A 25,718-nucleotide genomic window follows, 5' to 3' on the forward strand; every position below is an offset into this window, starting at 1 on the left:
CAAATACATAGTGCATTGAATTTCCCTGGGCAATGCCAGGTACTTCGGATAGTTTTATATATTTTAAAGTAACTGTGATATTAAATTTATTTTCACAAAAATTTGAATTATTATCTACCTACATTGCACACTTCCAACTTTCCACAAATTTTTAATGGGGAATTGCACAAATGGAATGGCACTTGGTAGAGCACATACCTCCGCCATGCAATGCCTGACCTACGAGAACATATCTGGCCCAATACGTTTTTGAAATATCATGCTATACAGTACAAAATAGTTTTTGGCCCTATTTCTCAATGGTGAAGAATCACTTTAAAAATTAAATAATTTTCGGATCCGGATTCAGATCTTCACCGAAATTGAAATAATTCTTCTTTGTCACACACCCAATGTTTCCACCAAGTGTCATCTGAATCCGCCAACAACTTTTTGAGATATCACGCACACAAACATACAAACAGACAGAGGTAAAAACATAACCTCCTTCGACCTTTGGTGGCAGAGGTAAACAGGACACATTACAACCAGCTGTAAGCAATTCCGGAATGGGTGACAAATTAAGCAAAATCAGCAGTCGATCATCTACAGCAAACTCCAAGTTGTTATTTGAAATAAGCAATAACATTCCATCACCATGAACATCATCATCATCGTTTTTGGTTTATTTAACGTTGATGCAGGACAACTCACCCTCGATCCACGGTCCACAAAATCAAGTCAGAAGATGTTGTCACAAAATCAAGTCACGGGATGATGAGATGTTGTGTTTTGCATACATTGTCAAGGCTCATCTAAGAACTCACACAAACAGAACATATAAAAAGGGAGCAGGAGACAAGAGGAGCGGGAAAGGGAAGCACAAAACAGTAGGGAACAGAGACATGAGGAGATCTGCGGAAGCGAGAGGGATGGGGCGGGGTACACAGGGTAAACAAGATGGACACTTCAGAGACTTTCAGGAAGGAAGCAGGGAATTTGAAGGAGGTGGGTTTGGGGTGGGTTAACGGGGGTAGAAAAGATCATGGTTTTGGATGCGGGAAGATAAAAGATGGTGGTGAACAGCTGTTTCGAAGACCTGGTTCCAGGCAATTATAAGTCCTCAGTGATTCAGGGTAAGGCACAGAGCTGGAAAGGTTGGGGGACCAAAAAAGTTGAGATCCGTGTTTCGAGGCTGAGTGGTGAGGTGCCAGATGGTGATGAGAACCAGAAGTGATGCAGGAGAAAGCTGAATACCGGAAGCATCTGTTCAAAAGCAAAGTCATCACCAGGACAGGCACGACAGCCTACAGGAAAAGCACAGCATGCCACTTCAGTATTACTGAGTTGAAGTAAGAACGATCAAACGATGAAACCCCCAGATTCATAAACCACTGCACAATGAAACGTTCCATCTTTTGGTGGAGGTGTTTTGCTGGCTGTCCAATCCTCACGCTAGATCCCCTGACATCCTTCGCAAAGGGCAGGCCTTCTCCCCTATATCAAATTTCCTGAATGGGTTGAATGTTGGTTGACCATCTCATCAAACTAATCCTGTCATGGTCTATCACTACTTTGGTGGAATCATGTATGTTGCAGGAATAGTAAACCCCAAATGGGGAAAAAGATCAAATCATTGATCAAATTGCAACACATACCAACAGAAAAGGTCACGAAGGCCATGGGCTTGTAAAAATGTCGATTCTCATCCAAAAAGCGCTTTGGGTTAAATACTAATGAATTCCTCCACTGAGTTGGATCACGCAGCACAGCGGTAAGCAGGGGCAGCACCATAGTTCCCTTTGAGAAAAAGGAAGGGAGATGAGGAGGCATGTGCGGCTTCATGTTAGACAGACAAATAGTACAAGGCGCAACGAGGTAAATCAAGTGGTCACTTTTAAAGTTGTATTTGAGGTCAACATTAAAGGTCTCTACCTGATATTTAAAGAGCAATCAGTTTGAAGGGAGAACCAACTGTCCAGACTTTTGGCCTAATACAGTGGCCTCCAAGGTCACGTGGTGATCTGTCTCCCACCATTTCGGACCTGAGAGGTCTCGACAATTTGATTAGATCGTAGAACTGAGAAACAAACTATTTGCCTTATGGAACTCATCACCAAGTCCTGAGCTAAGTGAGCTTAGTTTATTCCATGGGTGATATTTTCACAGCAGTGTAGAACCACAGCTCAAACAGAATATCCAGAGACAGAGTTCATTACTTGAAAAGAGTCTTACATCTGGCTCAATATGATGTAATTACAAACACTCCAACTTAGAGTGTGGATGACAGACACCCCCTATCGAAGGCATGACTGAGAGCAGCTCGAGGCTTCTACTACTGAAAAGAAGGTGTAGCATTTAAGGAAAGGCAGTCCATACAATTTCTGACTATTGAGCTCGAATTCAATTGTACATCCGGGTGACGCAAGGTACTATAATCACCTGCACCGCTTACCTTGGCAATGAAATACCCACGAAACACTGAGTCCTGTGTGACTTGTGGAAGGCTGTTTGGAATGACATTTTCTAGGCGCTGAACCTCACTGATCATGGCACGTGGAAGATGTCTCCCAGTGTGGGGCTGCGTTTTCCTCTGCCACAGCCTAACACTTCATCCAACTCTGTCTGTACACATGCTGCACCATCACATGGCCATGCAGTGAGGTGATATCACGATATTATGGACCGAAACATCCAAACTCCTGTACACGTTACAAACTTAATAGTTGTTTATAATTGAATTTTTTGTTTTTTTTAATCGCTAAGTCATCAAATTGTCAGTCCGACAGAATGGTCCAGAGGTCCACTTCCCTTTGAGCTGTCTCATCTGGGTTTGATTCCCAACCCGGCTATCAACTGATTGATTACATGTTGTGCAAAACTATGACCACTAGTCAACGTTATGCTGACTTGCTGGCTCGGTTGTGTGAAGCCATCCTTGAAAAATGCCACTGAGATTTGAAGTGATGTGGTCTACTGCTGCACGACAATGCGTCAGTTCACAAGTCCAAAGTTGCAGATGTAATTTTGCTGGTGTGGGTTCAACTAGTTTAATTGTCCACCCCACAGCCCAGCTTTGACCCCGAGTGACTAATTTCTTTCAACATCTAAAGTCTGAGCTGTCAGGCTCGGTCAATGGCTTCAAGGCAACCGGGCCAAACTACAAATTCTTGCTCTATCCGACAGAGGGCATTGCATCAGCGGCACACCCGCTTTCATGATTCCTTGAACAATGGAATGGTTTTAAGATATCATGAAGAATGGATGTAATTAACAGAACGTTGATCGACGTATGCCAACCGCCATTAATGGATGGCAAGATGACCATCTTCAACATTAGCTTCAACATCTTCAACATTAGGTGAATTAAGCTCAGGAGAGGTACTCGCCTCTCGGATGTCAAGCCCAGGTTTGAATCTCGACCCATCTATAAACTGTCATCCCGGAGTTTCACAGGCATGGTAATTTATCAATATATGTGCCATCCCTCAGATGGTCGTTAAATTGGGTGTCCAATCTGCCGGCATTAGTTGATGGACGGTAAAGATCACAAAGTGTCCTTTGGGAAGAGAGGGTGAGCTATCACCAGAACCTTGGCCAAATTACAAATTATTGCCCTACCCTATAAGGGACATCTGGGGTACAGCCGCAGCCTGAGTCAATGATACTACCCCGCACCCTTGTACTGTATACCAAAGAAGAAGAAGACCACCATAATCAAGGTATGCCAATCCACAAGGAGAATCACTCCATGGCAGTTAGAATACCTCGATCAACATTCTTTTGATTCGTTCCATTGTTCCACCTGTCTGCCAATCCAGACCGGCAAGACCTTTACGAAAGCTATTTTGCATTGTTTTTGAAACCCTTGTACATCAATGTACTAATAAATGGCTGTGTGTGTGTGTGTGTGTGTGTGTGTGTGTGTGTGTGTGTGTGTGTGTGTGTGTGTCAGTGTGTCTCCTCTATCACTCCAAAACTATAAAACCGAGCAGCCTGAAACTTTGAATGCTTATTAAGAAAACTCCATGGAAGTGCGAGAGTGAAAATTGGGTGTTTGGGTTAATTAAAAAACACCCTTTTTGAAGATAATTAACGGCCTTATTTAATTATATCCTTCATCAGGAGATCCTCGGCCACCTCGCTGTCTGGGGTCTTAAGACGTATCCTAGGTAACCTCGCTGGAGTCTGAAGCCACCATGTAATTTGGCCTGCTCAACCAACCTTACCTTAACTTGGAACAGGCCACAACGATTTCTGAACAACAAAGTTTTTTTTTTTTTTTTTTTTACTTTCCTCACCCATATTATCGAATGCCTATTCATCATGACTACAAATCGCTGGGTACATTGCAATGCTTATAAACACCAGGAGACGTCAACGTTCGTTGCTGTAGTTCATTTCCGCACGTGCAATAACCGTCAGTATCTCTTAAACTAAGGAGAATTACAAAATTTAAACTCCAGAATCGAACTTACAAGCAGTTCCGACTCCTCAAAAAGTGTTCATGTCTCCAATTCGGACATATGTGAACATTTTGGGCGTCTCTGGGAGGTGTGTATTTAATATGATGGTCGGTGATTGCCAATTGCATGCCAAGGGAGCCGTTTCATATCAGCTGTTTCATTGGAGTGCGTAAGCCAGCACTCTACAATATTTGCATTGTCACCGAATACTGCATGTAGATCGAGTTGAACAAAGTCAGGGCGACTCGCCTGCGTTGGCCACGTTTTGTTGTGTAGCGCAACAGGCGGTGGCGGCCTCGCTGAAAATGTGAAATTTTATTTTCCACGGTTTCCCATTTTTGACAACGTTATACGACCCATCACTTCGGCACAGATAAATACAAATAAAAATTAAACGTTTTGCTTTTAAAAGTTTCTTCAAACGTTTCTTGCATTTCATGGAAAAGCCACTTGGCACGTTCTTCAACTTTCTATTGCAATACTGTGGTTCTATACTGGAGGTAGGAAGGCAAAATAAATGATATGATCACAACGAGAAAAAACAAATCTTTTCGGTTCTGAAGTTAGGAATCGCAACATGATGGCAGGAAAGCCAAGAGGTATGCATGCTCACTCCGTGTTGTCTGGATTCAAATCCCAACTCAGCTCTAAATTGTCCTCCCGGTGTTTCACAGGCCTGACTGTGTTTCACATCACTGTGCGTGTGGTCTCTTGGATGGATTATAAGCTGGGCATCACGTCTGTCAGAATCCCTCACCACTCTCCCTCCCAACCCAACCTCCCCTCTCCCACAACATCCCTCTTTCTGACCATGACCCCCCCTCTCTCTCTCTCTGACCACTCCCCTATCCCCCCTCCCTCTCCACTCCTCCATCTTTCTCTCCTCATCCTCCTCCCCCTGGTCCCCCCTCTCGTGCACGCATGTATGTGCAAGTTGCTGTTGTTTCCTGCTATCTCCACGTATGGTGGGGGTGTCAGGTGGTGAAACAAAAACTGACTAGGTGTGTGTGTGTGTGTGTGTGTGTGTGTGTGTGTGTGTGTGTGTGTGTGTGTGTGTGTGTGTGTGTGTGTGTGTGTGTGTGTGTGTGTGTGTGTCATAGATTGGTATCTACATATGTGGGTTTCATAATGTGGAATGGAGTCCTCCCAGGGTGAGCTCAAAGTATCCACCTTTATTTCAGTAAGGGGTCACGATTCATGCACCAAGCTGAGAAGTTCCTGTTCTCAAAGTTTTGTGCCGAGGGCTCTCTTCAGGATCGTTACTGAGCTCAGGACGGCTTCCAACTTGAGTTCGTTTGTAATAATAGTCCCAGGGATGGTTTTTAGCTCACCAGTAAAGTAGTTCCTGAGAGCTTATGGGATGGCGTGTTGTCCGTCTGTCCGTCCATCCACAAATACTTGCAACTTCTTCTCAGAAACTACACATACAATTTCAATGAAATTTGACCACAACCTTCATCACCTGTGATGGCATACAAAAACGGGGTCTTAAGGGGTCTACAGAGGTAGTTTACGGAGGGGGGGGGTGGGGGTCGGAGAGTGAGATTCCTCCCCAAAGAGGTATTTGCTTTCTTCTCAGAGACAATACACACAATTTCGATGAAACTGCACTGCAACCTTCATCACCCATGAAGTACCAAAGTTTGTTCATGACATGAGAAAAATCGGACTCTAAGAGGATTTAAGGGGGGTTGCCGTCCCCCCCCCCAAAAAAAATGTATTTGCTTTCTTTTCTGAAACCACACACACACAATCTTGATGAAACTTGACCAAACCCTTTATCACCCATAATGTACCAAGGTTTGTTCATGGCATAAAAAACAAATCCATCGGTATTTACTTTCTTCGTTATATATATTTTGTGGGTCATCCATGCCTACCGGTGGTTGCCTGGTTATCTTATCCAGCCATGACCAGGTGAGCGCCCAGGGGTACCGCCCTTATGTTTAATATCTCTATGAGGTTCTTTGTCATCATTCCCGTAGTTCCAACTATCACTGGTACAACTTTGGCATTCTTCAGCTTCCAAGGTCTTCTCACTTCATTCTTGAGGTCTTGGTGTTTGGTCATTTTCTTGATTTCTGCATCATTTAGTCCAAAATCACTGGTATTAACAGCTCAATGTGCAATGCCTTCTCTTTTTTTTATACCGAAGTATAATATCTGGTCGCAACACTTTGTTTTCAATATTCACGCTTGGGATCGTTACATTGTATGTAAGCGGTTGGTACTTCATGTTTTCAGTGATTACTTTTGGGTCATGTTCCCACAATTTTTCTGGAACTGAGACATCAAAGTTTTAGCAGATGTGTGAGCAGATTACATTAAAAACATTACGGATTACATAAACTCTGTTGTGTTGTATGTTTGTGTACACCGCTGTTCTGACATGAGTTTTTTTGTGTGTGTGTGTGTGTGTGTGTTTGGTCATTCAGGTTTTTTCTTTTTTCTTTTTTCTGTGTATCTTGTCAAGGCTCAGATTAGAGCTAACACACAACACACAGCAAGGGGGCATGAGACAAGAGGGGTGTGGGAAGGAAAAAACAGTGGGGAACAGAGCCATGAGGAGATCTGTGGAAGGGAGAGGGATAGGGCAGGGAACATGGGGTATACAAGATGGACACTACAGGGACTTTCAGGAAGGAAAGCAGGGACTTTGAAGGAGGTGGGTTTGGGGTGCATTAACAGGGGAGGAAAATATTGAGGATTTGGATGGGGAACAATAAAAGGTGGTGGTGAACAGCTGTTTTGAAGGCCTGGAGGGAAGACTGGGATTGAACAAAGTGAGAGAGTTTATTCCAAAGGTGAGGAAAAAGAGGAGTGAAAGAGTGACGGTGAGCAGTGATTCGTGATTTTGGTAGTTTTACCAGAAGGGGGTTGTTGGCGGACCTTAAGTGCCCTGCGGAAATATGGTGAGGACAAATCACAGACAGAGCAGGGGGGAGGGGCGAGACTGGAGAGGAGACAGTGGAAAACAGAGACCACCGACCTGCCTGCAGTGAGAGAGTGAAAGGCCCAAAGACTCAGGCTCATCGTGGGAGATACCGATGATCCAAAATGCCTGGTTTCCACTGCATGAATCCAAGAAAGGTGAGAGGCAGGAGTAGCAACCCAGAGGGGAGAGCAGTACTCCATCAGGCTGTGGACAAAAGCTTTGTATGTGCTCAGGAGCTCAGGTGGGCCGAGGAAGGACTTTGCACAACGGAGGATTCCCAGTCGGCGACTGGCTTTGGAGGCCAGGTTGGAAATGTGGCTTTCCCAGGAAAGATCATGGCAGATAGTGAGACCCAGAAGCTTGAAAGAAAAGACTTCTTCCAGAGGATTGTTGAGAAAGTGGATGGAGGGGGCGGGGGGGGGGGGTTCCAAACGGTCTTTTCGGAGAGACATAGTGAGTGTGAGATTTGTCCGCATTGAAAGACATGTTCCACGTGTTGGACCAATTTGTGATTTTATCCAGATCTGCAGTGAGCGAAGAAGCTGCTGCTTGCCGGTCTGAGGGATGACCGATGGTACGGCAGTGGGTGGAATCATCAGCAAAGAGATAAAGAGGATTTTCCAGTCAGAGAGATCATTGATGAAAACCAGAAAAAGAACAGGGCCCAGAACGCTACCTTGAGGAACTCCAGCCTGGACAGGATGAAGGGATGAAAGAACTCCATTTAGGGCCACACGTTGACTGCGACAGGAGAGAAAGTCTGCGAGCCATGAGTGGAGATGGCCTTGGATACCATGGGAAGAGAGTTTGGTGAGTAGGGCAGGGTGCCAGACCGTGTCAAAAGCACGTGATATGTCCAGGGATACGGCGCTGATTTCATGTCCGACATTGAGGACCTCCATCCATTGTTGGGAGAGCAAAAGCAGCATATCCAGGGTAGAGTGACCTGGTCTGAAACCAAATTGATGATTGGAAATCAAGTCATTGGAGACGAGGAAGGATTTCATGTCTGAAGCGATGATGGATTCCATAACCTTGCTGATGATTGGGAGAAGGCTGATTGGTCTGTCATTACAGGGATCTGTTTTTGCGCCTTTTTTACGCAGGGCGGTAATGTTTGTGAATTTGCAAGCAGATGGCAGATGACCTTGAGCAAATGAGAGGGTGAATCGAACAGAGAGAGGGTGAGCAAGAGCAGCAGCGCAGGTTTTTAGGACACGTGGGGTGATGCCGTCTGGACCGGTTGCAGAATATGAGTTGAGGTTTGACAGCAAGCTCTCCGCGTTGTCACGAGAAAAGGACACAGAGTCCAGCGACAGTTAGGTGCGACTGGGTAAGGTGGGTACAGAAAGCGATGGGTTTTGGACACAAGATTTCAATGCAAACACCGAGTTTAGGCATTCAGCTTTTTCATGTGTGGTATCAGCAGTGTGGCCATTTGAGGTAAGGGAGGGGATATGGAGGGGGAACAGACACCAGAAACAGATTTCATTTGCGTCGAGTTCCTACTTATGATCACCCCCACCCCACCCCCCCCCCAACTCTGAACTCCAACTTTCTGTCCCCCCCTCCTCCCGCTCATAAATGCAACAGGGTATCCTTACATGGATCATTACATATTTAATATCGTCTCACCACAATCACTGAGTTTGAAGGTGTCTTATTTGGAACCTCGAGATCATTTTGTACTCGTCAATAAGTGACTATTTCTGTCGTCTAGTGCTTTGTGTCACAGCGTCGAATCGGAGCGTTTTCACTACGTTTGGTTAAAAAAAAATAAAAATAAATGTTTTCAATAAAAAATAAAATATTAATAAGAAAAACTCCATGTCTCGGTGGTTTCATGGTGAAAAGCGTCGTCTGCCTTGAAGTGGACAGTTCGAATCCCACCCGAGTCATCTCCTCCTCGTGCGTGGGAAGCTCTGTGTGAGACAATTCACATTATATTCATTCCAAATCGAAGATATAAAAGCACTCCAAACCAAGCCACATGAAGTTGAGAAGGAGGAGGTTGAAACACATTGGTGTTTTGTTGACCGAGTCGTGTGTACAGTTTCCGCATTTGAAGCGGTGTATGAACGTTCTACAAACTCCGCTTGACAAGAAAATGGTTGACTCGTTTTTCCCGGTTCTCTGACGACGGCGACCCAAACTCCGGCACTTCGTGGGGGTATCAATGGAAAACGGATTGAAATAATGGTTTCCGGTAATTTTTAGAAACTCGTCGCACACACCACACATGACTGTAAAATAACTACACCGCACATGACTGTAAAATAACTACACCACACATGACTGTAAAATAACTACACCGCACATGACTGTAAAATAACTACACCGCACATGACTGTAAAATAACTACACCACACATGACTGTAAAATAACTACACCGCACCATGACTGTAAAATAACTACACCACACATGACTGTAAAATAACTACACCGCACATGACTGTAAAATAACTACACCGCACATGACTGTAAAATAACTACACCGCACATGACTGTAAAATAACTACACCGCACATGACTGTAAAATAACTACACCGCACATGACTGTAAAATAACTACACCGCACATGACTGTAAAATAACTACACCGCACATGACTGTAAAATAACTACACCGCACATGACTGTAAAATAACTACACCGCACATGACTGTAAAATAACTACACCACACATGACTGTAAAATAACTACACCGCACATGACTGTAAAATAACTACACCGCACATGACTGTAAAATAACTACACCGCACATGACTGTAAAATAACTACACCGCACATGACTGTAAAATAACTACACCGCACATGACTGTAAAATAACTACACCACACATGACTGTAAAATAACTACACCGCACATGACTGTAAAATAACTACACCGCACATGACTGTAAAATAACTACACCGCACATGACTGTAAAATAACTACACCGCACATGACTGTAAAATAACTACACCGCACATGACTGTAAAATAACTACACCGCACATGACTGTAAAATAACTACACCGCACATGACTGTAAAATAACTACACCGCACATGACTGTAAAATAACTACACCGCACATGACTGTAAAATAACTACACCGCACATGACTGTAAAATAACTACACCGCACATGACTGTAAAATAACTACACCGCACATGACTGTAAAATAACTACACCGCACATGACTGTAAAATAACTACACCGCACATGACTGTAAAATAACTACACCGCACATGACTGTAAAATAACTACACCGCACATGACTGTAAAATAACTACACCGCACATGACTGTAAAATAACTACACCGCACATGACTGTAAAATAACTACACCGCACATGACTGTAAAATAACTACACCGCACATGACTGTAAAATAACTACACCGCACATGACTGTAAAATAACTACACCGCACATGACTGTAAAATAACTACACCGCACATGACTGTAAAATAACTACACCGCACATGACTGTAAAATAACTACACCGCACATGACTGTAAAATAACTACACCGCACATGACTGTAAAATAACTACACCGCACATGACTGTAAAATAACTACACCGCACATGACTGTAAAATAACTACACCGCACATGACTGTAAAATAACTACACCGCACATGACTGTAAAATAACTACACCGCACATGACTGTAAAATAACTACACCGCACATGACTGTAAAATAACTACACCGCACATGACTGTAAAATAACTACACCACACATGACTGTAAAATAACTACACCGCACATGACTGTAAAATAACTACACCACACATGACTGTAAAATAACTACACCGCACATGACTGTAAAATAACTACACCGCACATGACTGTAAAATAACTACACCGCACATGACTGTAAAATAACTACACCGCACATGACTGTAAAATAACTACACCGCACATGACTGTAAAATAACTACACCGCACATGACTGTAAAATAACTACACCGCACATGACTGTAAAATAACTACACCGCACATGACTGTAAAATAACTACACCGCACATGACTGTAAAATAACTACACCGCACATGACTGTAAAATAACTACACCGCACATGACTGTAAAATAACTACACCGCACATGACTGTAAAATAACTACACCGCACATGACTGTAAAATAACTACACCGCACATGACTGTAAAATAACTACACCGCACATGACTGTAAAATAACTACACCACACATGACTGTAAAATAACTACACCGCACATGACTGTAAAATAACTACACCGCACATGACTGTAAAATAACTACACCGCACATGACTGTAAAATAACTACACCGCACATGACTGTAAAATAACTACACCGCACATGACTGTAAAATAACTACACCGCACATGACTGTAAAATAACTACACCACACATGACTGTAAAATAACTACACCGCACATGACTGTAAAATAACTACACCGCACATGACTGTAAAATAACTACACCGCACATGACTGTAAAATAACTACACCACACATGACTGTAAAATAACTACACCACACCATGACTGTAAAATAACTACACCGCACATGACTGTAAAATAACTACACCGCACATGACTGTAAAATAACTACACCGCACATGACTGTAAAATAACTACACCGCACATGACTGTAAAATAACTACACCGCACATGACTGTAAAATAACTACACCGCACATGACTGTAAAATAACTACACCACACATGACTGTAAAATAACTACACCGCACATGACTGTAAAATAACTACACCACACATGACTGTAAAATAACTACACCGCACATGACTGTAAAATAACTACACCACACATGACTGTAAAATAACTACACCGCACATGACTGTAAAATAACTACACCGCACATGACTGTAAAATAACTACACCGCACATGACTGTAAAATAACTACACCGCACATGACTGTAAAATAACTACACCGCACATGACTGTAAAATAACTACACCACACATGACTGTAAAATAACTACACCACACATGACTGTAAAATAACTACACCGCACATGACTGTAAAATAACTACACCGCACATGACTGTAAAATAACTACACCGCACATGACTGTAAAATAACTACACCACACATGACTGTAAAATAACTACACCGCACATGACTGTAAAATAACTACACCGCACATGACTGTAAAATAACTACACCGCACATGACTGTAAAATAACTACACCGCACATGACTGTAAAATAACTACACCGCACATGACTGTAAAATAACTACACCACACATGACTGTAAAATAACTACACCGCACATGACTGTAAAATAACTACACCACACATGACTGTAAAATAACTACACCACACATGACTGTAAAATAACTACACCGCACCATGACTGTAAAATAACAACACCGCACATGACTGTAAAATAACTACACCGCACATGACTGTAAAATAACTACACCGCACATGACTGTAAAATAACTACACCGCACATGACTGTAAAATAACTACACCACACATGACTGTAAAATAACTACACCGCACATGACTGTAAAATAACTACACCGCACATGACTGTAAAATAACTACACCACACATGACTGTAAAATAACTACACCACACATGACTGTAAAATAACTACACCGCACATGACTGTAAAATAACTACACCGCACATGACTGTAAAATAACTACACCGCACATGACTGTAAAATAACTACACCGCACATGACTGTAAAATAACTACACCGCACGTGACTGTAAAATAACTACACCGCACGTGACTGTAAAATAACTACACCGCACGTGACTGTAAAATAACTACACCGCACATGACTGTAAAATAACTACACCGCACATGACTGTAAAATAACTACACCGCACATGACTGTAAAATAACTACACCACACATGACTGTAAAATAACTACACCGCACATGACTGTAAAATAACTACACCGCACATGACTGTAAAATAACTACACCGCACATGACTGTAAAATAACTACACCACACATGACTGTAAAATAACTACACCGCACATGACTGTAAAATAACTACACCACACATGACTGTAAAATAACTACACCGCACATGACTGTAAAATAACTACACCACACATGACTGTAAAATAACTACACCACACATGACTGTAAAATAACTACACCGCACATGACTGTAAAATAACTACACCGCACATGACTGTAAAATAACTACACCGCACATGACTGTAAAATAACTACACCACACATGACTGTAAAATAACTACACCGCACATGACTGTAAAATAACTACACCGCACATGACTGTAAAATAACTACACCGCACATGACTGTAAAATAACTACACCGCACATGACTGTAAAATAACTACACCGCACATGACTGTAAAATAACTACACCGCACATGACTGTAAAATAACTACACCACACATGACTGTAAAATAACTACACCGCACATGACTGTAAAATAACTACACCGCACATGACTGTAAAATAACTACACCGCACATGACTGTAAAATAACTACACCGCACATGACTGTAAAATAACTACACCGCACATGACTGTAAAATAACTACACCACACATGACTGTAAAATAACTACACCACACATGACTGTAAAATAACTACACCGCACATGACTGTAAAATAACTACACCGCACATGACTGTAAAATAACTACACCACACATGACTGTAAAATAACTACACCGCACATGACTGTAAAATAACTACACCGCACATGACTGTAAAATAACTACACCGCACATGACTGTAAAATAACTACACCGCACATGACTGTAAAATAACTACACCACACATGACTGTAAAATAACTACACCGCACATGACTGTAAAATAACTACACCGCACATGACTGTAAAATAACTACACCGCACATGACTGTAAAATAACTACACCGCACATGACTGTAAAATAACTACACCGCACATGACTGTAAAATAACTACACCGCACATGACTGTAAAATAACTACACCACACATGACTGTAAAATAACTACACCGCACATGACTGTAAAATAACTACACCGCACATGACTGTAAAATAACTACACCGCACATGACTGTAAAATAACTACACCGCACATGACTGTAAAATAACTACACCGCACATGACTGTAAAATAACTACACCGCACATGACTGTAAAATAACTACACCACACATGACTGTAAAATAACTACACCACACATGACTGTAAAATAACTACACCGCACATGACTGTAAAATAACTACACCGCACATGACTGTAAAATAACTACACCGCACATGACTGTAAAATAACTACACCACACATGACTGTAAAATAACTACACCACACATGACTGTAAAATAACTACACCGCACATGACTGTAAAATAACTACACCACACATGACTGTAAAATAACTACACCACACATGACTGTAAAATAACTACACCGCACATGACTGTAAAATAACTACACCGCACATGACTGTAAAATAACTACACCGCACATGACTGTAAAATAACTACACCGCACATGACTGTAAAATAACTACACCGCACATGACTGTAAAATAACTACACCGCACATGACTGTAAAATAACTACACCGCACATGACTGTAAAATAACTACACCGCACATGACTGTAAAATAACTACACACATGACTGTAAAATAACTACACCGCACCATGACTGTAAAATAACTACACCGCACATGACTGTAAAATAACTACACCGCACATGACTGTAAAATAACTACACCGCACATGACTGTAAAATAACTACACCACACATGACTGTAAAATAACTACACCACACATGACTGTAAAATAACTACACCGCACATGACTGTAAAATAACTACACCGCACATGACTGTAAAATAACTACACCACACATGACTGTAAAATAACTACACCACACATGACTGTAAAATAACTACACCGCACATGACTGTAAAATAACTACACCGCACATGACTGTAAAATAACTACACCACACATGACTGTAAAATAACTACACCACACATGACTGTAAAATAACTACACCGCACATGACTGTAAAATAACTACACCGCACATGACTGTAAAATAACTACACCACACATGACTGTAAAATAACTACACCGCACATGACTGTAAAATAACTACACCGCACATGACTGTAAAATAACTACACCGCACATGACTGTAAAATAACTACACCGCACATGACTGTAAAATAACTACACCGCACATGACTGTAAAATAACTACACCGCACATGACTGTAAAATAACTACACCACACATGACTGTAAAATAACTACACCACACATGACTGTAAAATAACTACACCACACATGACTGTAAAATAACTACACCGCACATGACTGTAAAATAACTACACCGCACATGACTGTAAAATAACTACACCACACATGACTGTAAAATAACTACACCGCACATGACTGTAAAATAACTACACCACACATGACTGTAAAATAACTACACCGCACATGACTGTAAAATAACTACACCGCACATGACTGTAAAATAACTACACCGCACATGACTGTAAAATAACTACACCGCACATGACTGTAAAATAACTACACCGCACATGACTGTAAAATAACTACACCACACATGACTGTAAAATAACTACACTGCACCATGACTGTAAAATAACTACACCGCACATGACTGTAAAATAACTACACCGCACGTGACTGTAAAATAACTACACCACACATGACTGTAAAATAACTACACCGCACATGACTGTAAAATAACTACACCACACATGACTGTAAAATAACTACACCACACATGACTGTAAAATAACTACACCGCACATGACTGTAAAATAACTACACCGCACATGACTGTAAAATAACTACACCTCACTTGACTGTAAAATAATTACACCGCTGAATAAACAGGTCGATTTCAGTGATTGTAAACACTTCGCCGCAGTTCTTCAATCAGTAATCAGTGATTTCACAACTTCACCACACAATGAGCAAGGGAAGTGTTTGGGAAATCAATGAGCAAGGGTTGTGACAACAAAACCTCCATTCAGGCATCTTTTTAAAAATAAATAAAGGTTTACGGAGGGTTGATGGAGGAAGGACGCCGAGCCGAGAGGAGCCGGTAGGGGGAGCCCGGAGATGGAGAGCGGCCGAGCCGAGAGGAGCCAGTAGGGGGAGCCCCGAGGGAAGCCCTTGTGCTCGGCTCCTCACCATGCAGGCCGAGGAAGCGAAATTCTTGAAACGGTGAGGAAAGCACACACCGTGTCAGCGTCCGGATTTTGTCCGCCGTTTATATCCTTTCAGTGTTTTTCTAATGAAGAATCATTCCAAAGGAAACGTGTGGAGTCCGCTCCATGAGATCGTCTGCCGAACCGGGTGTGCCGTTCATTCGGGTGGAATACGGACAACGAGGGGTGGGAGCTCGATGTCCGCTCGGGAGAGAAGGGGGGCGATGTGATTCATGGTGTGTGTGTGTGTGTGTGTGTGTGTGTGTGTGTGTGTGTGTGTGTGTGTGTGTGTGTGTGTGTGTGTGTGTACACGGTGGGTTTGTGATGTAGATTGGGGTGGTGTGGTTGGGTGTGTGATGCACACACAGTTCCTTTGTTGTGTTTTGTTTGGTGTGTTCTGCTCGATGCAGTGTCTCGATGTTCAGGTGTTCGAGTGTCTATGCAGGAGGGTCAAAGGTGGCAACATCGATGTACATCCGACTGAGAAGGCACTGGTTGTGCATTATGAGGTTGAAGCAACCATCCTGGGGGAACTTGGAGACCCTGTGCTTGGCGAGCGGAAGGAATGCCAGAAGGTGTACGTACATGTGTGCACACACACTGACGCGTACACACACACTGACGCGTACACACACACTGACGCGTACACACACACTGACGCGCACACACACACACTGACGCGCACACACACACACACACACACACACACACACACACACACACACACACACACACACACACACACACACTGACGCGCACACACACACACACTGACGCGCACACACACACACACTGACGCGCACACACACACACACTGACGCGCACACACACACACACACTGACACGCACACACACACACACTGACGCGCACACACACACTGACGCATACACACACACTGACGCGCACACACACACACTGACGCGCACACACACACACTGACGCGCACACACACACACTGACGCGCACACACACACACTGACGCGCACACACACACACTGACACGCGCACACACACACACTGACACGCGCACACACACACACTGACACGCGCACACACACACACTGACACGCGCACACACACTGACACGCGCACACACACACACTGACACGCTCACACACTGACACGCACACACACGCTCACACACTGACACACACACACACACACACACACACACACTGACACACACACACACACACACACTCACACACACACACTGATACACACACACTGATGCGCACACACACACACTGACGCGCACACACACACACTGACGCACACACACACACTGACGCGCGCGCGCACACACACACACACACACACACACACACACACACACACACACACACACACACACACACACACACACACACACACACACACACACACACACACACTGACGCGCACACACACACACACACACACACACACACACACACACACACACACACACACACACTGACACGCACACACAGACACATGTTGCAGGATTGTTTTTATTATGTATTAATCTTGTGCCCACACAAAGGAAAGTTTGGATGTATGTTAAAAATCATCATCATCCCCGAAACCCCTCGTACATCCCATGTTCCCCAAGGATTCGGCTCAAGAGCCTGAATGCAAACACCGATGTGGAATCCCTCGCTGTCAAAGTGGTTGAGGAATGTCGACTCATTCCTCCCACAAAGCTCGCCGAGGTTGAGCAGCTGCTATACTATTTGCAGAACCGTCGAGAGGTACCCACGACCAAAGGTGAGAAAGACCTCACCTGGAAATTCTCAATGATTTATCAACCCTCCTCCCCCTCCCCCCCCCCCACACGCCATGCAGTTGCTTTCGCAAGTCGATTGTTTTGTGTTGTTTGTGAATAATTTTGGATGTACCAAGTTAAGCACATCATAAATCGACGACAACTTAGGGCAATTCACAAAAATCGTTTCCTTATTTGCTGTCCTTTTATTTATTTTTGCTTATCTTTGTGGAACCTTTCTTACCTGTACCTGCATTGTACCTGCGTTATGACAAGAGATTATCATCGACACGTCGTGCACATACCCGCACGTTACTGCAAAATCTTCGAGTTTGTCATCATTGTGTTTTGATCTGTTTTTTCCCCTTTCAGAAAAAGAAAAAATTCCAATGAAGCCAAAGGTCCCTCAAGCTTGTGAGGGTCTTGAGGTGTGTTGTATCTCCATCACTCTTTTTTCTTAAGGAAGCAGCATGTGCTTACTGATTACATGCGTTATTGTGAGGGAACGCAGACGTGCTGCTGATGCAGTGCCCCCTGTAGATTAGGCCATTCATTTTGGAATTTGGAAAACTCATCATCAAAACACAGTCTGGTTAACATCCACCATGTCAGCAGACGGTCGTCAGCTTAGCTTACTGTACTCATTGATGCAGCACCCTGCCTGCAAAGGAACAATTTAAGTTTAGAGATTGGTCAGGAAGCTAACCCACTTTGGACCTCTGAAAAGTAAGTGCACTACATCTGCACCATCCTGTCAGGGTGACAGACACTAACTGTACAGTTAGTTTGTTTTATCTTTTGCAGTTCTCTTGATGACAGTTTATGAGTTTGTGTGATTTATACTTGTTTTTGATGAGGGAAGTGTACTTTTCACAGATTGATGAGGTAGCCAACTTGAATGACCTCGAGGAGTATGTGGAGCTTCTGTACGAGGACATTCCGGAGAAAGTTAGAGGCTCTGCCCTCATCCTTCAGCTGGCGAGGAACCCGGACAACTTGGAGGAACTCCTGCAAAATGGTTTGTACATATTCACAACTTACCTTACACAGTGGCCTTCCTGATTGGCTATAGGGATTGAAAGATTGAACGACAACCAGAGCGCAGGTTCCTCACTGCTACACAGAAACGGCACTGGGGGCTCTGGCGCGTGTGCTTCGGGAGGATTGCAAGAAGAGTTTAGACTTGACCACCAATATAATCTACATCTTCTTCTGTTTCTCCAGGTGAAACTGACGTGTAAAATTACACCTGCTATTTGCATTATTTCATCATAATGTACTGTTGGTTTGAAGTAGGTGCTCATATAATTCCGTTGTGCTACGGTCCACAATCAGCAAGATATCTCGTTTCAGAAACTTTATCTTCTTGAATGGCAAGGTTAATGGTGGAGCTTTGCATTAATTGCAGTGTTGCGTTGATTAACCCATTATGGCCCTTGCAGCTGCTGCTCTGTGAAAGCTGATAATGTGAGGGTAAAATGATCATTGGTCTCTCTGATTGTCCTTTAACAGCTTTTCTCAGTTCCACGGTCTTGTGACCCATTACAAGATTGGTGCCCTATGCATGAGCATCATCGAACATGAACTCAAGCGCTATGACTCATGGAGTGAGGAGCTGAACAAGAAGCGCAAGGCTGATATCCTCTGTTTTGGTCTAGTACTGGCAGTAGGTAGTTGTGTGGTATGTTCTTCAAGATCTACCAATGGCTGCATTATTGTACATCGCTCCTTCTCAATACCATATCCAGGCGATGCATGATGTCATCGCCGGGCGGCGAAGGAAGCGAGTACTCAGTTTTCACTCCGCTTGTTTTCTTTCTTATTTTCTTGTTTGTTTGTCCAAGCAATATCTCAGCCATCCTTTAAGTTTAAGCTATGAAGCTGAAATTTGGGGACAAAAGTGAAGATGTGCTTTGGCAAAAACACTATTTTTATATTTTTTTTCATTCATTGATTAATTACTTATTTCTTTTATTTCTCATCCTGGCAATATCTCAGGCATCTTTTGAGCTAAGATGATATTTGGGCTTGGCAGTGACCAAGTAATTTGGCTATAAAGAGTAATTTTTGATTTGTTGATTAATGAATTAATCAATTAATTACTTCATTATTATCAATTTACTTATTTTATTTCTCATCCTGGCAATATCTTGGGCACCTTTTGAGCTAGGAAGCTGATATTTGGACATGACAATGACCAAGTGATTTGGCTATAGAGTATTTTTGATTTAATGATTAATCGATGAATTATTTTCTTTCTTGTTTTCCGGGAGATATCTCAGCCATCCTTTGAGCTCGGAAGCTGAAATTTGGGGACAAAAGTGAAGATGTTCTTTTGGCAAAAATTTTTTTTAATTTTTTTTTTTGATTGATCTATTAATTGATTTAATTACTTAATTATTATCGATTTATTATTATTTTCATCTGGGCAATATCTCGAGCACCTTTTGAGCTCGGAAGCTGATATTTGGACACGACATTGTGATTTGTCTATAAAAGGGTATTTTTGATTTTCTGATCAATTAATTATTTAATTTTTCAATTAATCTTATATATTATTTCCGAGTTTGTAGTTTCGTGTCGCCCTATCTTTGACTTTGTTCTGTGCTCGAGTAACGTGATATTCGGCTTACATTATCTCAAAGACCATATGAGGTGCATGGTACAAAAAAAGTAAATAAAATGGTTCTGAAACAGTGAAATCGTATTCCACTTACTGCATTAAAGTAAAATTACTACTGATACTCTGCATCAGTTCCTTTCTCAAACACACCCACCCCAACATGTCGCGCAGAGCACGGGTTATGCTAGTTTTTAATAAGTTACAGATTCAGATGAAACGGTGGTGGTTTTGCTATGCTATCAGCCAATTGATGAAGAAATTAATTATTTTATGATTATTATTTATTTATTTTAATTATGCAATTAATCGTTCAATAATTATTGTACACCAATTCCGACTTTTTGTGCTGCAAGGCAGCGATGTCGCATGCTGGAGGATTGTTTTTTTTGTTTAATTGGCATGGGGCAGTGTATTTTGAATGTACCAGTACTTGCTGCTGTTCTTTTTCAAATGTAAGGCCTCAGTTAGTTGCGTGTCAGGACCTTGACCACTTTTCACCAGAAGAAGAACCAGAAATCGAAGGGTTAAGGAAAGATTATGAAAAGAATGTGAAAAAGTATCAGGGCCTCGTCACGAAGCAGGAGCAGTTGCTAAGAGGTGGGTTACGTTTGTGTCGTTTGTCATGTGTGATGGAATTTGAGGAGGCATGTTAAAGACCAATACCAAGCATGGGAGGGATTGTGTGTTTAAAGTGTGTTGTGACATTGTTTTACCATGCATGTGTGCCGAGCAGTGGGATTTTACTTGCTGCTAAACCTGGCCGAGGACACTCGCACAGAACTGAAGATGCGGAACAAGAATGTTGTGCACCTATTGGTTCGCACAATGGACAGAGACAACCCGGAGCTGCTCGTCCTGGTCGTGTCTTTCCTCAAGAAGCTGAGCATTTTCATGGAAAACAAGAATGACATGGTGAGGCTCGTGATGTGAGAGGTCAAATTTGCAGTGTTCTGTTGGACCCGTTGTAAACGTGTTATTGTACACTGCCCCTTCCCAATTCCATATCTAGGCGATGCATGACATCATCGTCGGGTGCCGAAGGAAGGGAGTACTCAGTTTTTACTCTTTTTTTTTTTGTTTGCTTGTTTGTTTGTCCGTATATAGTATAACAGCAACTGAATAACAATCAAATTTTAGGTTTACTGCACCTGCTGAGACCCTTACCCTTCTGAACTTCCTCTCCATGTCATGGAGCATCCATATTTAGTGTTCCATTTTATTTGTCCATCCTTAATTTCCCATTTGTTGTTATGCTCTTCCATGTATTAGTAGGCCAGCCAACATGGAATATTACACTTTTTGGGGCATAACGTGTTAATAGCAGGCATCCATGCCAGATCAAGGAGTCATAGGATAAATAAAAAGGTGTGGGTGGATGCCACCCTGGATTCTCAATTTTTAGGTCATTTTGAAGGTCATAAATGTAAAAAAGGCAAAAAATAACAAAATGGTAATTTTCCTTTATTTTGGCAGAATTAAAACATTTTTGGTGCCAATATCTTTATGCATTCTTCTGTTTCATGTTTTCATACACAGACAACAAAAACATCATGTAAACTTTTGAATTTACACAAATGCACAACACAATGTAACGTAAAACTGCAGTTTCAAAATGCAGTAGTCTGTGTACCTATTATGGTAATCAAGTTTCTCACTGGCAGTGAACCAAACTGAGAAATTGAAATGTTATGTCTTAGGTTACTGCAGATTAGTTCAACAACAATTTCAATGTGGCTAAAATGTACGATGTGCATGTTTTATAGAAAATCTATTGCCCAGCTGGGATACAACATTCTACCGCATCACAGCCACATGCAGAAGTGCACTTCAGTTCTTTTTTTTAAAGCAAGTGCACCGAGCTGTTTGGTATTTGGATTTGCACCTACAGGTCATCAGCTGAAGGCAGGCATCTGGAATTGGGGGCAGTCTTGTCCAGATAGGTACCAGGCAGTGGTGTCCACAGGGGATGGTATCCTGATGCATTCTCGATCTACTTGCAACCAGATCTTTGCCTGGTAATTGGCACGTTTACCGTGCAGATCCAGGGCATCTCTGGTCGGAAGCAACAAATCAAGGCCCTTCTTGGCTTTACCAAACACATGGGATCTGGCTTGATCCACACTTGGCTGTGCAGGAACGCCATACAGATGACATACAAACTGCTCAACTTGGGCGAGTTCTCCATCGCGACCAATTCCACTGATTAGGAGTGGCTGACTCTGGAAAGTTTTTTCCAGCACTTCTTCTTCCCATGGCCACTGAAGGCTGAGGTTGTCACAACCTGTTAGTGCATGGAAACTCAGCAAGTTTTCCCTTACAGGTTGTGGCAGTTTATCTGATACGGCATGTATTGGGTAGCACTTCCGCTTCTTTGTTCCAGAAACCATCCATACTTGAGCTGCTCTGGTTGGCATGAAGTGTAGGAGAAGCAGAAAAACATCTTTGTCACTGCACATGACCACCAACCTTTCATATCCTTCACTGACTGCCTCACATGAATGGAGTATCAGCCTTGTATCAGCCTCTTCGTGGTTGCCATGAAGTCTGACTGTTTCCCTTCTTGTTGACCTGGCATCGGTAGCATTGGAGAATCCACCTCCTGTTACCACTTCACATCTTTCGGGGAGATCTTCGCCCTTCTGTATGATCATCTCAGAAAGGAACCTTGCAAGATCTGCCTTGTTCTCATCTGAGGCGATGAAATTGCTGACAATCTTGAACTCATCACCGGGTGAAGTTTGGAACGCTCAATCAATTCTGCAGACTTCTCCAGAGTTTCCACCCTGTGAACTTTTCTTTTGCCCTCTTCTTGGCAAAACATGCATAGGGACCAATTAATTGCTCGTTGGGTGCTTCATCGGGTGGGTACTGAAGTAGTGCTGGAGCATGGATCAAGACCATGATGGGATGCTCGCTGTACTTATGACTGACGCTGTTTCTTTAGTCTGCTTAGCTTGTTTTCAGAGGTGAATGTGGAGTAGCAGCTTTTGTGCCACCTGTGTTCTATTGCATAGAATTCTTCCTCTGAAAGTACCTCAAGTCTCTCAAGGATGTCTACATTGGTGGTGTCACCCAGTTTTCGCCTCTGATCAGCGACTGTCCTTGTTCTGTTTTTTACTTCTGTGGATGTTGTGCGGAAGTCACCTGAACTGCTCTGACAAAAAAGGCATGAGAGCTTGTCTGTGTCTTTGCTCTCTCTTTTACGCTTGATAGTTGATACAGGGTCCATGGCTGGCTACTATACTACTGCTTTCAAACTGTGGAAGTTTCTAGCGATCTTAAAATACAGTGTACACAGTGGTTATAACCTAGTAACAATGATCAACAAGAACATCTAGCACACTACTATATACACTACATCTTGTACATATTTGGCAGGAAGCCTGCCTATCTCCAACTGGAAAGAAAATAACAACATGTTAATGGTGTGCAAGTTCTGGTAGTACTGAGAACAAAGCGACATTGGACATGGTAAAATACCCATTAGAATATAACAGAAAAATGGCAATGTTTGCCTTTCATTCTCTGAAAACTCTATAAATTAAGGTATATTTTCAGTTTAACCATTTACTATGCAAACATACACTTGCTACAATATACAAGCTTTGGTTTTATTTATATGTTCAATAAAATAGGCACCGGTTTCATCAAAATAGGCAAAACCCCCAAATTGACTGGCAATGACCTTGGTGACCTTCAATATGACCTTGACATTGAAATTTGGCGATGGCATCCACCCACATTATTTTTACCTTGCTACAGTGGAATGAACCAACATAGATGCCTGCTATTAACAAGCGATGCCACAAAAAAAATTCTAGGGGACTTTTCGATTCTAGGGGACTTTTCGATTTTTGGCTGGTCTACTATATGATTCTCAATATCTGTGTAAAGTAAATAATATCAAGAACTTTGGGGAAACCATCAGTGGTGAGCTAAATGAGGAATATGGAAATTTTCATTGATTGACAGTCTGGTTCTTTCTGGTAAAGCACCAACGACAAACAGTATGAAGGTTATCTTTATTGTTCAGTAATTCACATTTGGCTTATTTTGTCTGTGTGAGATATTTTGTTTTTGGCATTAAATTCTAATTGTAATACCTGTCAAACTGTTTCCATAGAAGCACAACAGGAAATATAATAACATTTGTACTGAAGACTCTTAATACATCTTATTGACTTGTCTGTTGATTTATTAACAGTACTCGTATAACTGTTATGCTATGCAGGTGATGTGTGCATGTCGCCATTTGGTTGAATTGTGAAATGAATGAGCAATTGAGTCCAGTTGACTTTGGGAATGGAAGGGTTCATGCTAGAGCATAACCTAGTCCAGATCCCATCCTCTCCCTTCGTCAGGCTGAGATGGGCCTGGTGGAAAAGTTGGTGCATTTGTTACCTTGTGACCATGAAGATCTACTCAACCTCACGCTGCGTTTGCTGCTCAATCTCTCATTTGACGTTAAGCTTCGTGCGAGGATGGTTCAGGCAGCCCTCCTCCCCAAACTCTGCGACCTTGTAGGTGAGCTGTAGGTAAATACACTGTGAGGCTTCTCGGCTTGATGGACAAACATCCGATTATAGAATTGTACTAATCCTATAACCCATATTTAAAACGTTATTTATTTTTAATTTAAATAAGTACCTTTTTATAATATTATAAATTTAGCTGTATTTTCACCCTTTATTACGAGCTACATTTTCACCCTCGTATAATCTGGAATGAAGGGGATGTATCATTGTTCTCTTTACATCATCCAGACTTTATAGGCAGGGCATATAGCCTGACAATAT

At 42.3% G+C, this 25,718-nt stretch overlaps 1 protein-coding gene across 3 annotated transcripts in view; it reads left to right on the forward strand.

The window, feature by feature from the left end:
- Positions 1 to 16,410: 16,410 nt before the first annotated feature.
- The window catches only part of KIFAP3 (kinesin associated protein 3), a 32,963-nt gene continuing 23,655 nt past the window's right edge, over positions 16,411 to 25,718 (forward strand). For 2 of the 3 annotated variants that reach the window (XM_085882229.1, XM_085882230.1), the window contains exons 1-10: positions 16,574 to 16,787; positions 16,997 to 17,128; positions 18,147 to 18,301; positions 18,672 to 18,727; positions 19,176 to 19,317; positions 19,424 to 19,523; positions 19,812 to 19,936; positions 21,421 to 21,519; positions 21,656 to 21,834; positions 25,284 to 25,446. In XM_085882229.1, the coding sequence (XP_085738355.1) occupies positions 16,678 to 16,787; positions 16,997 to 17,128; positions 18,147 to 18,301; positions 18,672 to 18,727; positions 19,176 to 19,317; positions 19,424 to 19,523; positions 19,812 to 19,936; positions 21,421 to 21,519; positions 21,656 to 21,834; positions 25,284 to 25,446 (1,261 nt within the window). In that variant the 5' untranslated portion in view covers positions 16,574 to 16,677. The other variant, XM_085882231.1, reaches the window with a different exon arrangement.

This window comes from Eptatretus burgeri, chromosome 5 (assembly GCF_056783735.1).
Source record: "Eptatretus burgeri isolate ZD-2024b chromosome 5, Ebu_testis_v1, whole genome shotgun sequence".
Taxonomy (NCBI): domain Eukaryota; kingdom Metazoa; phylum Chordata; class Myxini; order Myxiniformes; family Myxinidae; genus Eptatretus; species Eptatretus burgeri.